The 16,398-nt window shown below is 43.6% G+C and overlaps 1 protein-coding gene across 1 annotated transcript; it reads right to left on the bottom strand.

Annotated features, from left to right (window-relative positions):
* Positions 1-2,451: 2,451 nt before the first annotated feature.
* FDX1 (ferredoxin 1) lies at positions 2,452-15,997 on the bottom strand. The gene is made up of 4 exons (XM_073662441.1): positions 15,799-15,997; positions 7,995-8,119; positions 5,123-5,252; positions 2,452-3,078 (listed from the first exon to the last, which is right to left on the bottom strand). Exons 1-4 carry the CDS (start codon positions 15,927-15,929, stop codon positions 2,964-2,966), a joined length of 501 nt encoding a protein of 166 aa, XP_073518542.1. The 5' UTR covers positions 15,930-15,997; the 3' UTR covers positions 2,452-2,963.
* Between the last annotated feature and the right edge of the window lie 401 nt (positions 15,998-16,398).

Raw genomic sequence — 16,398 nt, 5'->3', positions numbered from 1 at the left:
GACTCTCCCACCTCATCTGTAGATCTCTGCAGTTCATCCAGAGTGATCATGTTCCTTTTGGCTGCATCTCTGATCACTCTTCTCCTTGTTTGAGATGAAAGTTTAGAAGGACGGCCGGGTCTTGGTAGATTTGCAGTGGTCTGATACTCCTTCCATTTCAATATGATCGCTTGCACAGTGCTCCTTGAGATGTTTAAATCTTGGGAAATCTTTTTGTATCCAAATCCGGCTTTAAACTTTGCCACAACAGTATCTCGGACCTGCCTGGTGTGTTCTTTGGTCTTCATGATGCTCTCTGCACTTGAAACAGAACCTTGAGACTATCACAGAGCAGGTGCATTTAAACGGAGACTTGATTACACACAGGTGGATTCTAGCTATCATTACAAGTCATTTAGGACAACATTGGATCATTCAGAGATCCTCACTGAACTTCTGGAGTGCGCTTGCTGCACTGAAAGTAAAGGGGCCAAATAATATTGCACGCTCAACTTTTCAGTTTTTAATTTTTTAAAAAAAGTTTAAAATCTCCAATAAATTTCGTTCCATTTCACGATTGTGTCCCACTTGTTGTTGATTCTTCCCAAAAAAAATTAGAATTTAATATCTTTCACAATGCTATATATATATATATATATATATATATATATATATATATATATATATATATATATATATACACATATATATATATATATATATATATACATATATATACACACACACACACACACACATATATATATACACATATATAGCACTGGTGTCTAAGTGGAGGTCTGTGCCCATTACTGATCCAGCCATGGGCCCACCCAACTTGTCAGTCAAGAGTCACTACTCTAATTGGTCCATAAAACCTTTGAAAAATCTGTCTCCAGATATTTCTTGGCCCAATCTTGACTTTTCTGTGCCTTGCTCAGTGGTCAGGTTTCGGCCTTCCTTACCTCATCCAGGTCTCTGAGAACTGAACACCTTGTACTTCTGTGTCTTGTTCAGAGGTGGTTGGGTTTCATCCTTCCTTACCTCAGCCATGTCTCTGAGCACTGAACACCTTGTACTTCTGTCTCTTGTTCAGTGGTGGTCGGTTTCAGCCTCCTTACCTCGGCCATGTCTCTGAGCACTGAACACCTTGTACTTCTGGGCCTCCAGAGAGGCTGCAGATCTGGAATAAGACAGCACTGGAGGAGAATGACTTCCTGATTCTTCTCAAATCTTTGGCTGTTTATTTGCAACTTTTTCATCTCACTTTTTTTTTTTTTTTTTTTTTTGCGACCCTGTTGACTATTTGTAACAAAACACTTGATGGTTCTGTGATTACACCCCAATATCTTAAGAATTTCAAGAGTGCTGGGTCCCTCTGTAAGACTTCACCAACTATGAAAAGTAAGAAAAAGTTGCTACATCTCTTTTTAAGCACAAAACATGAATTTAAAAAAATAAATAATGAATCCATACAGTCATCTGGAAAAGGTAGTTTAATAGGATTGACAATTCTAAAATAAATCTCCTTTTGCATGAGAATTAACCCATGCTCACCAAACAGGTCTTGTTACAGAGAAGCTCTACCCATCATTAATATTGGTCACGCCAAAACCAAGAGCAGGGTCCATTTTTACCTTGTGGGCATTACCTATGACATGAGCTTTAGGGTGCGTAAGGTTGGGGCTGTAAGCGCATGTAAAGATGACGCATGCAGCGTTTCATTTCCCATGTAGTGGGACATCTTCTGATCAGCTTATTTTTTGGGAAGGAGCTCAAAGAACAAGTAACTGACAAATCAGTCTCCTAGAATGCTTTGAGTGCAGCGAAAATACAAAAGTGTAGTGTAGCAAAAACAAAAAACATCAAGACAGAAAAGGCTAACAAAAGTCATAACATAAGGCCGAGCGCTGACCGTGGATTAAGGGTCACAGTGTGAGACTAAAATAAGATCTGCCAACAGCAGCTAGCCTGTTTTTTGTTTTTTAGATGGCTTCCAGGGAGGAACAGATTTACCTTTCTTTAGGTTTCTAATGTGACCAAAATGTACAATTATAAAAATTATAAATTTTACAAAAGAAAAAACAAAGACACATTCTCAAAATTATGCAATTCCCTCTTTCACAATTATGAATCTTCATCGATGATGTCTGGTTTCATCAAAATTCCAGCTCTTTAATAAGGGCGATGGAAATAAAGCTTATAAGGCACACGCTGCCAAGACTTTCCTCTGATTAGCCGAATCTCTTATTGATGCCCAGTCTCAGCCGCAGCTCATAGTAAGCACACAATTTCCCCACTTTCAATTTTGATTCCTTTCCAGACTAAAATACCCAGAGCACCAACAGCTTTACACAATCAGAGAATTAAAGTCCATTCCATATCCCTTTAACACATTGCTAAAAAATAAAAATAAAAATTTACATGGAAAAATTGAAGCATAATGCAGATTTCAGATCTGGAGTATTGACATTCTTGCGAGGATTTTATTCAATGCTTTGTAATGGGGTAGGGTGAAGTATGCAAGTAGCAAAGGTGGATTCTGTGTAAATTTCCCACAAATGTGAACTTATGCCAATTTTATAAAATGGACATAGATGAATACTACATCATTGAGGAGGAGGAGGAGGAGTGGGAACAATCTGATAGATGCATAGAGTTTCTGTTCTCAGGCCTGTGCTCATCTGTAGACGACTTGTCCATACGTCACACACAATTTCCTTCCCACCTGTCTCCAGGTAATAAAGGCGCTCCTGTAAGTACTAAGAAAGTGGTAGAGGCAGCGCTTCTCCAAATATCCATAAGACAGGAGTTGTTGACATGTGTCTGACCAAAAAGGGGGGAAAAAATTAAATTTAAAGTTTTTAAAAATACATTTTACTAATTGGCATCCTATGGGATAAGACACCTCATTACATAAGATTAGAAGCTAGAATATATATATATAAAAAAAAAAAGTTGAGTTGCTTCATATTTGGATTATTTTAAGAACTCTTGCCCATGTCCACGGCTTGTCGTACGTCGGCCACAGATTCAGGAACCTTCACAGTCATCCCATTCATGAACGGCCGGAGGCAGATTTGGCAGCCGAGTCTTGAGCTACAGGGGAATAAAATATGGCCTAAGATTTACATACAAAAGTGAGTGGAATAAAACTAACACTTTTAAAAAAGAAAAGTGTCCATGTGCTTTTACTTAAATACATGCATTTTGGGCCAAATTATAAAACTTTTTTTGAAATCCGGTTTTAAAAAAATAAATGAATAAAATAATGGACTGTTTGGCTTTTTGTTTCCACATTATTTGCTGGTTGCTAAACGAGCTGGCTCACAATCTATCAGTGAGCTTAAGTCCCCATCCAAGCATGGCACTCTCCAAAAATAGAAACTTTAGTAGACAGTGTAACACAGGAGGATATAGAAAGTAGAGAAATTTGTATCTTTCTGCAACGAAACCCAATCGCAGACATGATTTTTAGCCCAGAATGCACGCATATAATAGACATCACATACTTATGGTGCCCCCCTGGTGTTCATTAAATTTATTTCTTTGGAGAACATCTATAATGTGTGTTCATTCCTGGGGACATGAAATCACTAATGGTTGATTTCTATTAGCAGACATGTAAAATGGCAGAAATCTAGGCACCTCCAACGTACAAGAGGATCTGGGCAGAGCGACTGCACTACAGGCTGTAAGTCAATGGCACCGAGACACCGCAGGGAAAATATTTTTCTCATCTGTAAAGGCTTTCTATGCTCACACTGAAAAGCAACAACTCACTACATTTGGCTCTCAGTTCACATTAACCAGAAATCATCCATTACTGGTATTTGCTTTTCTATCGCTGATCACAATTCATTTAAACACTGGGCAGCACGGTGGCTCAGTGGTTAGTATTATTGCTTTGCAGCACTGGGGTCCTGGGTTCAAATCCCACCAAGGACAACATCTACAAGGAGTTTGTATCTTCTCCCCGTGTTTGTGTGGGTTTCTTCCAGGTTCTCTGTTTTTCTCCCACACTCCAAAGACATACTGATAGGTAATCTAGATTGTGAGCCCCAATGAGGATAGTGATGATAATATCTAAAGAGCTGCAAAATATGAAGGCGCTACATAAGAGTAAACTAAATAAGGCACATAGCTTCATTGTGCCATGCGTCTAATATTCCTGTGCTCAGAATTTCATACAGAAAGTAGCAAAGGAGGGGGAGGGGGAATATATACAATTTTTTTTTTTTTTTTAAAACTTCTCTCCCCCAATGCTGCCTGCAACAGGAAACCAGTAACGTTGTATTGACTGCGCCCTATAAGCTGAAAATGGAAGGTATCATGGGAAGAAATTAAAGAGTTTGTCTCATCTTCTTCAGTAGAACATTGCTGCCAAGGCTTCCTGCTTGCCAGGGGTGGAAGGGGAACTGTTCGGACCAGGAGCATTGTTGTGTTGCTGCCCCAAGCCGAGAGCATCCATAGAGAGCCGTCACACCGAAGCCATCTAGGACCAGAAGCCAGTAGTGGGCTCCAATGTTTGGACCAGCTTCAGAGAAGAACTAGTAAACTCTGTCGGAAAGAGTTTATAAGCACTGCACATATTTGCTCACCACTCAGTGAGCAAATATATCAAAAATCCCTCTGTACTTGAGAACTGAGCAGACTTTTAATAAAAGTAAATTGCAAAGTTATTCTGCAATTTTTACAGACATGAGAAGAACACCATAACCCATGTGCTCACAGCAAGACTTTGCATTTCAGGAACATAAAAAAAAACAAAAAAAAAAAAACAAACACGACTGGCAATCCTGTGGGAGACAAGGGTTGTCTTTAGTTTATGACAATTCAGCTGGTCTAAACTGTTAACCAAGCAGGAACGCATCGTCCCAGACAAGCTACAAGCCTAGAGAGAGGTGAGCTACTACCAAAGACGAGACAACCTTTCCATTTTCAGCTCAGTGGTAGGCGCACATGGCAATATTTCTGCAGCTGTCCGGGGGTTTGTGTCTAACGCTTGCAGAGATCTATGAAAATCCTGCAGAAACAACTCCACGCACATGTATGGGATAGACACCCAATCACAGACATTTCCGCAAGGAAACGGGTGAGGGTGAATCTCTTACAGACTCAAAGCAATAAGAAGAGACATTACGTGTCGGTGAGTCCATAGGCCAGGTCCAGCATATCCATCTCCTCATCAGTAACAGGATCCAGCTGCTGAAATATATGATCCTCAAAGATGAGATGACAAGTCGAGCAGGCCAATGTCCCCTCACAAGCCCCTGGAGGGAGACATGAAAGGTGCGTTAGTCATGGGAAGTACAGCACATAGGCTCTCGGCAGAGGAAGTCAGCAACGTGCAAAAAGTAAGAGTCTTGGAAAATAACGCATGCAGAATATGCAAGAAAGTCTTGCAGGGAAAATAAAAAATATAATGAATAGTGGAGCCAAATGAAGTGCAAAGGTAACAAAAAAAAAAAAAAAAAAAAACAAACCAACATCCAACTACTCTCCTCACTGGACACACAAGCAACCAGAAGAGAGCGGGAAGTTCCAGCTTCTGAATGCTATTATAACTAGAACAATCAGTTAAAACATCACCAAGGTCAAAGTTACACCTCCCCAGCAGGTCCCCGAGTGCCCCTCCGTCCTCAAGGTTTTGGCAGCAGTAACTTCATTTTGTACAATAGTCACACCATTAACTGTACCCCACAGGAGCGTCAGGGACTGATTGAGAACAATGCAATTAGTGCGAGCCTTCAGATTTATGCATTTGGCACCAGGTAAAAATCACCTGACCACTAAAGGATTCAATGTCATGGAGCAGAACCCCCCCTATGAAGAACAATGTCCATCCCCAATGTAGTGTACTAAATTCACAGACCGACAGTCAGCAGTCGGCCATCTACACTGATGCTTTAGATTAAGAGCTGCTCATTTTTGCAGTACGGTCGTTTTCCAAAATTTGCCTATCCCAAAAGGCAGGCATGAGCGTCAATTACACCTGAAAGGTGATCATATCAATTATCCCTTTCCTTGACAAGGAGGAATCTCAAAATCTTCTGTAGAAGCACATCAGTAGCCAAACACATAAGAGATCTGTCCAGGCTTACACCCAATCTCAGTCCAGTTCACGGTTTGATCCAGGTCTTATTTTGAAGCTCTAAACCAAAACTTAAAAGACCAGGATCAAGGATCTAGCTAAAACCTAGCAATTGTTGCACTTTATGTTGGTTTAGTCAATATACCCATTTTTTAGGCTGCAAAAAGAGTCCCCCTCGGCTTATACATTTCAGTGGTGGATAGTGGTGGGTGGGTTGCGGCAGCGCGGGGCACACCCAGTAGCCGGCTGCTGCAGCTACCACATGTGCCCACTTGCTAAAGGAAAATGAATATTTACCCTTCTCCATGCCCATGGGAGTGGAGAGGAGTGAATATTCATTTCTTTAGTAGCGTGCGCAGTGTCAGCATCGCTGCAACAGCTCACTGATCCTCTGTGCCCGTTACTAAAGAGAATACATATTCACCCTTCTCCACGCCCATTGGCAGTGTACCAATGCATCATGTATGTGTATATTTGTATACTGGCCACAGTGCACCTATACATTAAAGAAGTACTCCTCCTCCCATCAAAATTTTTATCCTCTTAATATATTGCAATCATTCTATAGCACCGTATATACAGTTGCTCATTTTGCCTTTCTATCCAGTTAATTCTTCTTTGCTCTAATCTTTATAGAAACAGGAAGTCTCTTGTCCCTGCATTTATCATTCCCCTCTTAAACTCCTGACCCAGCCGCTCTGCCTCTCCACCTCTGATAGGGACTTTTGCACTGACTTATGACTCATACAGGGAAAATGGACCTCCTGTTTCTACATAGACCTTAGAAGGATTCAGCTAGTCAGTTTTTAATCATGTGATGTCATAGACCTAATGGAAAAGAAGAATCAGCTGGGTAGAAAGGCAAAATGAGCAACTGTAAGTACACAGTGCTACATAATATGGTGACTACAATATATTAAGAGGATACAAATTTTGATGTGAGGAGGAGGGTGGCTTCTTTAATACTAAAAAGGTGTGAGGGCACGGTTTTGTTGTTTTTAGTATGCATGAGGTGACGGGCGGCCCCCTCCAGGGCTCAGCACCCTTATTTAGACATCCTTGCCACACATGGTTATAACAGAGCTATGCCTGGTTCACTTTTCACTCACCATTCAGACGCGGCTGGTTTAGTATGTGAGGTAGGACATTAGTGATAGGGACCCTCCATATCTAGGTGCACCTTGACGTGGTTTGATGGCTTTTATGCTCTTTGATGAAAAAATGCTATATACTTGACAGCTTCAACAATATTGGAGTTACCGTATTTTTCGGACTATAAGACGCACCCCAGGTTTAGAGTGCAGTAAATAGGATAACTATTTGTCAGTACTCAGTTAGAGCGGACATTCGCTCTGATGGAATGGTAAAGGCTTCGCTTCAGCTGATGAGCGGCCGCTCCTGGGCTACAGCCGGCACACAATTCAATGTAACGTCACCGTCAGGAACCGCACATCTGGCTGGAATGACGGAGAGTAAAAACAGGTTTAATTTTAACTGAGATCCTAAACTGAATACAGTGAAGTTGTCCTGTAGTGGACAACCCCTTAAAGTGGTTCTCTGAGAAAATTACTAAAATAAATACACATTTAAAATATCTTTATTTAGCAAAAAAGTATGCTTTATGTTTTGAAGGAAAAGTGCGCTCATACCAAATATTAGCTTTATATTTTTCTTTTTTTGATTCACGTTGCATTTTATTATTCATTGATAAAGATAAAGGAACACTACTTTTGAAAATATTCTTACCTTGTTGAGTTTTTTTTTTTTTCCCCATACCTGCCTAAAACTTTTGCACAGTATTACAAGTATATTTCTATGCCACTTTTAACATTGCATGGAATGTAAAGGGTGAAATCTTTGGTAATTTACAGTATTCCTGATATAAAATTTCAGTTTGTTGCAGTCATCGCCATCTACTTACCAAAACCATCTATGTCCAAGTTTTTTTCTACAACAAGGTCCAGAAGTGATTCTCCAATCTTTCCCTCTGTCACAATGGCCTCCCCATCACGATTTACAAACTTTACCGTAACTTTGTCTTCTGAGCTGCGAAGAGAAGAAAAAAGGTTAATTTACACAGTGAACATCCCATCTACTGGCCAGACCTGAGACCCATAACCAACAAGAACAGCTGTCTGGTAAGGCCATTAGGCCGCGTGCACACCAGAGATGGCCTGAAATCCACATATATTAAAAGGGGAATTCATGCTGATAAAAGCCATTCCCCCCAATCCACTGGTGACTGGAGGTTCTTGCAGTTCTGTACCAGACATCACTTATCCAACAGATAGGAAATGCTTCTTTAGACCGGATCACCCCATTAAACAATTTTTTGCAAAGAAATAGGAAAATCACAACAAAATGGGTATAAATCCAAGGCAGGATGTTAGTTATTATGCAACTCTTACAGGGCTTGTGGGCTCACCTGTAGTCCTAGTCTTCCTGTCACCACGCAGTCCTAAAGACAGGGTTAAAAGCGGAGGACCGGTAAAGTAAGGACACCCTGAACGTATGTATATATTGACAATCTTTCAGCTACATGTATAAAACCCTTTATGGCGGCACTTCCCTAAGTATTATACAGGTATCGATGCCAGGTAGTGCGTGAAAGTTGTCCAACTTGTTGTGCAACAGACTTTGCTCAAAAGGGTTTGATACGTGCCAAACATGTAGGATATTCCTGGATTTGTTACATATCTTTAGCATTACATGTTAGTTTGTTTTTGTGCTTTGGTGTCCAGTATATGTGGATTGGATAATTGAAGCAGTTAGTTCTCTAAAATAGTGCATATAGTGTTGGGGTCCATAGTGACACAGATGAGTTGTGAACAGCCGCAACATATAGGAGGTACTGTTTCTCCTGGAGAAGAGTGCTCACTGGCATAGGCAGACACACATTAGGTATGTATATATGTTATATGTTAATGTCCAACCCTTTAAAGATAACATGTCATCACAATTTTGCAAGTTAAAGTGGAGACATTGCAGTAATGGCGCCGTTACACAGATTAAATCAGTGTTTCCCAAACCCGGTCCTCACGGACCCCAACGCATCATGTTTTCAGGATCTCCTTAGTATTGCACAGGTGAGAACCTGTGGCAGTTTCTGATGCCTTAATAATAATTCTATCACCTGGGCAATACTAAGGAAATCCTGACGTGTGGGGGGCCGTGAGGACTGGAGTTTGGGAAACACTGGATTAAATGGATACCTTTAAAGAAGAACTACACAGCTGATTTCTTCACTAATCAGCACTTGAAGTTTTCCAGTAATGAGATGTCGGTGTACAGAGGCTGGACTGTGCACTGGGTCTTCTGCCCCAGCCTCGGACCCTACGCCTGGCTGTTTGGACACCAGGTCACTGCTTTTCCAGCAACCTGCCTGTTTTAGAGATTTCAAAGACTTGATTGAGCCGGGATCTCAACCTGTGCATGCACCACCCACAGCAATATTTTATAGAAGACCAGCCAGGAAGTCAATCTGCGGCCGCACCGCCTGCAGCAAGAACAGCACAGGCGCGAGACTTCAAACAGGAGGCAGCCTGTCAATCAAAACATCAGAGGCAGGTGGAGAGGCCAGGCAGGAACAGAAGACCCAGTGCACAGTCCCGGCCCGTGCTCCTAAATCTCATTAACCGACAACTTAAACTGTGAATTAAAAAAGAACCACAAAGCAGATTTCTTCACAGGTTCTCTTTAACAAGCCTATAGACAATACGTCTATCCAAAAGAAAGACCTCCATCTGTAGGTAGGCGAGGGCCTACGGCTTTTCCTTGTGGCAAGAACTTCCAAAACAGGTGTCTGCAGATGGAGGAGTCCCCGATTTGGCTTAGACCTTTAAGATGCATTTAGTCTTGTCAACTGCTGCCGTGTAATGACGGTCGATCCGCTATAAACAAATGATGATTTAAGCATTTTGCTTGCTCATCAAGTGATTGCCAGAACGTTTAGATAAGCCATTAATGGGCCCATCTACTAGGGCTTTAAATCATGCTTCAGGGCACATGAAAGGGTCGGCTTTGACTTATACGTAGCAACTTTATTAGGTGGAGAAACAACTTACACCCCTGTAGACATTCAGACAACTTTAATATGGCGGCATTTTACCATTTCTATGTCTTTCACAATGCCCAGCTGGAGGCACTCAGGGCAAGTTAGTGGTTGTAGTTTACCAATAGCTGGAAAGCCACAGGATGAAAACCACTGTTAAAGCTAAGGAAAATAAAGAGGACCATAAACAGACCAGAATGACTCCAATAGTCAATGTGGACTGCGTACAGAAGCATTGGGGAAACAAGTGCTCACATCATCGTCCAGTCTACAGCTCAAACATCAACCTACTTCCCTAATGTGTGTACACTGTCTGCATTACGCCGCTGCGTACGTGTGTGACACATGCCGGTTATCTTATCTGCTCAGTGTGCAGAGTACGAGCACAGTCCATAACCCTTATGTATGGGGTTGGATGAACTTTCATAAACCAACACTAGTAAAATTATGCAATGGCATTTACAAGGACATCCCCATATACACTGCGGTCGCGTAACCTGTCACATGACTAAATGACGTCATGGAAGGTCCTCTTAGACCAGGGGTCTCAAACTCAGCTGGGCATATGGGCCCCACATAGAAAAACATTTAATTTGGCGGGGGCCGCATTATTTGCATGACAAAGTGACATTTTTAGTGATACCATTTTATTTTCTATACACCTTTTGAACTGGTCCTCATCTTGCAGACATGGTCCCCCATCCACGTCCCCCACATTGCAGACAAGGTCCCCCCCCATACTGCGCACAGGGTCCGTCGCCCCCTCCCCCCCCCCATACTGCGCACAGGGTCCGTCGCCCCCTCCCCCCCCCCCCATACTGCGCACAGGGTCCGTCGCCCCCTCCCCCCCCCCCCATACTGCGCACAGGGTCCGTCGCCCCCTCCCCCCCCCCATACTGCGCACAGGGTCCGTCGCCCCCTCCCCCCCCCCCATACTGCGCACAGGGTCCGTCGCCCCCTCCCCCCCCATACTGCGCACAGGGTCCGTCGCCCCCTCCCCCCCCATACTGCGCACAGGGTCCGTCGCCCCCTCCCCCCCATACTGCGCACAGGGTCCATCCCCCCCCCCCTCCCCCATACTGCGCACAGGTCCCCTGTGCTGTATTTCACATGACAGAGGGGAAAAAAAAAAAAAAAAGATTCTCACCTGTCCTCCGTTCCCTCGGTGACCTTTCTGCACCTGTGGCCCGCAGGCACAGACCCTGTAATGATCGCGGCTCTCTCCAGCAGCCGCCGACATCAGCGCTGTAATGCAGTGTATTGCCGCGCAGAGACCGGCTCTCTGCACAGCAATACCAGTGTCAGCCGCTGGCCTATCAGAGGCCAGCAGCAGACATCTGCGCATGGCAGTGACGTCATACAACGCTGCGCTGGGACACAGATGTCAGCTGCTGGCCTCTGATAGGCCGGCGGCTGACACTGGTATTGCTGTGCAGAGAGCCGGTCTCTGCGCGGCAATACACTGCATTACAGCGCTGATGTCAGCGGCTGCTGCAGAGAGCCGCGATCATTACGGGGTCTATGTGCCTGCAGGCCACAAGAAGCGGCCGGGGGAGACCAGACCAAATCAAGCCGCCGGGGAGACCGGACGCATCGGATAAGGAGACAGGGGGCCAGCAGAAGGCAAGTATAAGGTTTGTTTTTTTTTTACCATTTTTATTTATTTATTTTTTTTTTTTAACTATTACTTCATAGAATCATAGAATGGTAGAGTTGGAAGGGACCTCCTGGTTCATCTGGTCCAACCCCCTGCTCAAAGCAGTTGCATGGATTTATATTGTGTGACCAAGTTGTCAAGCATTGTCCAAGTGATGCTAAAATCACTTGGAAAAGCGCTTGATAACCCGCATGCAAAAACGCTTGACAAACGCTTCTACCTGGCAGGAAAAACGCATGTAAAATCCGCATGCATTTTTCCTGCGGAAAAAATATGCAGCATTTCTGCATTGTGGGCACTAGGCCTATATCTGTTCAATAAATTCCTCCCATGTATAACAGCTTGAACTACTCCGGTGGCAGCACCGTTCCAGCGATGTCGGCATCGGGTCTCTTGTTCCGTTATATCAGATGAGCCCTGCAACCATACTTTATTCACATTGACATCACTTACACACAGTAAGGTTAGGACCATCCAGAACTTGCGCACACCTTGGAGTTGGTAGGATGGCTTTTATGCTTTTTTTGATCAAAAACAGTATTTGCTAAGGATCCCATGATATTTATATGAACTATTGTTTTTTACCTATAGCAGGGTATATGTTCATTTTGTTTATCTTAGGCTTTGGATGGTAATTACAAGACTAAGTGCAGGTGCCTTACATTAGTAGCACTACTCCAGCACTGTAATAAAATAAAAAATAAAAAAAACACACACTGGAGTGGTGCTTTAAAGTATATTTTCTCTGATATGCCACAGTTTTGCAAAGTAAGACATACACAATAACACAGCCAGGCTCTGATTCGTACTATTCGTGGTTCTGGCTGCATAAATTTGCCGACAGGTCCTTTTTAACACAGAGCATTGCCCAGACAGGGTAACGTTGTAGTCAGGATCCTATCTCAAGATGTGGTTGGAAAGATGTCTGCAAGATGGAATTCAGCATCTATACAGAACGGATTGTAATCATCTCTCAGTAGTGAGAATGAAGATGCAGGTCAGTACAGGAATCTGGTAATAGGGTATTAGGCCATATTAGGCCATGGCTCCACTAACTTCTATTAGTAGGAGTGGGAGCCAAAACCAGGTGAGGAACAATCAGAGAAAAGGTATAATAGAAACAAGTCACCAATTCTGCATTTATCACCCACTCCTGGTTTTATCTCCCACTCCTGATAAAAAATACTGACTGAACACGGATAGTGGGGCCGTGGCCTTATGTGACAGCTGATCTCTAATGAAGAGGACTCCTCTCCAATATGCCTGACTAGGATAGAAGGAGATCTACTCACAGTAGCCTTCTGGCCACATTCACACATTCAGTATTTTACCTCAGTATTTGTAAGCCAAAACCAGGAGTTGAACAATCAGAGGAAAAGTATAATAGAAACACGTCACCACTCCTGCATTTGGCTTACACATACTGAGGTAAAATACTGACCGAACATGGCCTGAGAGTGACTTCCACTCTGGTGGATTAAGAGAGCAAAGTGCCACCTCTCCATTTATTCCAACGAGAAAGCTGCCGCTGTGAGTCAGTAGACAGAGACCTCAATCTTGGGGTAGGTGCGGGTCTCAGAAGCAGAAACCAGCGTCAGAAATTCATGGCATAACCTATATTGACATCAATACATTATCTTTCCATTATACCTGAACCTGGGACCTCCTCTTACTAAAAGAATAACCCCATCATACAAACAATCAAGTAAACCTTAAGATTAGCTAATTCTAGTTTCTATTGACACAAACTTATTTATTTTTTCTGCCTTGTTCTGTAGTTTCCTACAATCTCTGGTCGGCATTAGATGCCACCCTAGACACTCCAGAAACACTTTGATTTTCTATCTACATATTGTAAATATTTTATGCTGGATTTAACGTTGCAGTCATGTACTACACTATAAATACCACCTGGGCAATTATTTTGATAGGCATAATCTTTAGATTTACTTGTCTGTTGCCTCATATTTTGTGAACAATTCTCTCATGTATTGTTTTTCTTCACAGCGACAAAGATTAGGACCCTGAATGGGTCGAAACGTCAATGTAATGTAATATAGTCGCTTTTCCTCAATTATGTCATATTCGTTACTTTCACGGATTATAATAAAATTACTTTGCATCACCCAACCCCACGAGTGTGCGGAGAAATTTCCTGCCTTGGTTTCCCCCCCCCCCCCATCATCATCATTCTGCGGGGAGCACTACACGGGCCCCCCCCCCCCCCCCATCATTCTGCGGGGAGCACTATAAACAAAGTCGTGGGCCGACCAGTATATGTTTTTATTTTGGCTCTGCGTGTTTAAGTCCGACATCTCTGGCATACAGCATGCATGTGCAACATAGACATCTAAATGAGGCCTAAATGTTTTCAGCCTATGGAGGCAATCAGCAAGGATCAGAAAAAGTACAGGAGAAAGTTCCAGAACATAACGCGCTTCCCCTGCTGTAATGTAAATAACATGTGATCATTAGATTCATCTATGAAATGTACACATGGAGTAAGTATACAGAAGTGGAGCCGGGTGACATGTGCACACGCTGTCAAGATCTTTTTTGCTTTTATCAGCACATGGATTTTTACACACAGCCTTGAAAAGATCCAGAAGCACAGTGCAAGATCCTTCTGAGACCAAGTTCACACAAATGTATTTTCGGTCCGAATGCTGTCCATTATAACTGAAACAAAACAACACAGACATTGCAAGCGACAGCACTAGTATCAGTGTAAGGTCACGGCCCCACTATCAGTATTTGGTCAGTACTCGGTCAGCATTTTTTCTCAGGAGTGGGAGCCAAAACCAGGTGAGGAACAATCAGAGAAAAGGTATAATAGAAGCAAGTCACCAATTCTGGTTTTGGCTCCCACTCCTGAGAAAAAATGCTGACCGAGTACTGACCAAATACTGATAGTGGGGCCGTGACCTAACTCAAAGGTGCAGGCAGATGGGGGAACTCAAACCAAAAAAAGGGGGGTGGGTTAGGAGGAAAAGCCACAGCTGCAGCACGCACTAGTCTTCTCCGTGTGTTCGATGAGAGTCACAAGTCTATGGAGGGGGGGATAAAATTTTAAAAAGTGCTGTTTTCTGGATGAGGCTCGTTTGATATATGCTGTTGTGAACTTGGCCTGACGTAGAGCAGGTCCTGTTATGATCGGTGTTTGCGGGGGAGACTCAGTCGCACTACACGGACCAGTCATGGCCTCACACCAGGGACCTTCCCATTTATTGGTCTCGTGGATTTGTTGCCAAACGATGATGAATTTGAATATCATTTATATAAAGAAGACCCCATGTCTCACCAGCAGTATCATTACCCGGGTGCGAGTACATAGCCAAACACTTTTTTTTTTTTTTTTTTTTTTAACCAAAAGTCAATAATAAAATACATCCAGTGCTGCCATGTTTGAGGAGTCCCCTCCCCCACTATTCACAGACTGCCATGAGCTTTATGAAGGAAAACCTTCTCTGTACACAGGGTCAGAGATGAGGACACTGCAGCCCCCCCATCCTCAGGACCCCGCACACCACCAGCATTTTACTACAGGATCTACCCCCAGGGGGTATCACAAAGCACAGCGCCCCCTGCAGGGTACCAGCCAGTAATGCCATCCCCTAATATTTGTCACCTCTGACAGCTGCAGACATGCTGACAGCACCAGGGGTCTCCAGCCCACCACCATGGTGCCCGGCCTGTACCCAGGTAATACAGCCCCCAGCCCTGGAGACCCCTCATCACCAGTCATCATAAGGCTACAGTGGAGCAGCGCGTCCCGTCCGGGAATCAGGAGGCTCCAGGAAGAGAAGAAAGTTCTGCCACAGACACAGGAGCCGCCAGAACTACATCTCCCAGAAAGCCTTCAGGGAACACTCCGCTATTAATAGGAAGACCACGACAAGCACGCTGGGAGCTGTAGTTTCCCAGGACAGAGGTGAGCCGCTGCTGTCAGTGCCGGCTATAGCAGTGACTGTCCGCCCCGCCGGGGTCACCGTGACCAGAGCTGTAACCAGGGGTTACCTGAAGAGCCGCGCCGCTCCGGGGCCCAGACACCCTGCTACCCTCAGCGGCCGCTGCACCGCGGACACTCCGCTCCTACACACGGCCTGGAGACAGCGGGAACCGGCGAACAGCCTGGGGACCGCGGCCATGACTGTCCCTGAGCGCCCGGAACCCGTCACTGCGCAATGTTATACAAGAAGGGGCGGGGCCCAGGAGCTCCTCCCACTGCTTCCCTGAATTCTGCAGGCGGCCAGCAGAGGGCGCTCACTACAGGTGAGGAGTCGGGTCCAGCTGGTGCCCGGAATGTTCTAATGTGTCCTGTATATTATACATTACTATATCCTGTGTATTATACTGTACATTATATCCTGTATATTATCCTGTACATTATATCCTGTATATTATACTGTACATTATTATATCCTGTATATTATACTGTACATTACTATATCTGTATATTATACTGTACATTATTATATCCTGTATATTATACTGTACATTATATCCTGTGTATTATCCTGTACATTACTATATCTGTATATTATACTGTACATTATTATATCCTGTGTATTATACTGTACATTATATCCTGTATATTATACTGTACATTATATCCTG

The sequence above is a fragment of the Phyllobates terribilis genome, unplaced genomic scaffold (genome assembly GCF_046119375.1).
Source record: "Phyllobates terribilis strain yellow unplaced genomic scaffold, ASM4611937v1 Scaffold_2__4_contigs__length_985480577, whole genome shotgun sequence".
NCBI classification, from domain to species: Eukaryota; Metazoa; Chordata; class Amphibia; order Anura; family Dendrobatidae; genus Phyllobates; species Phyllobates terribilis.
This window is presented reverse-complemented; position numbering and strand designations above follow the sequence as displayed.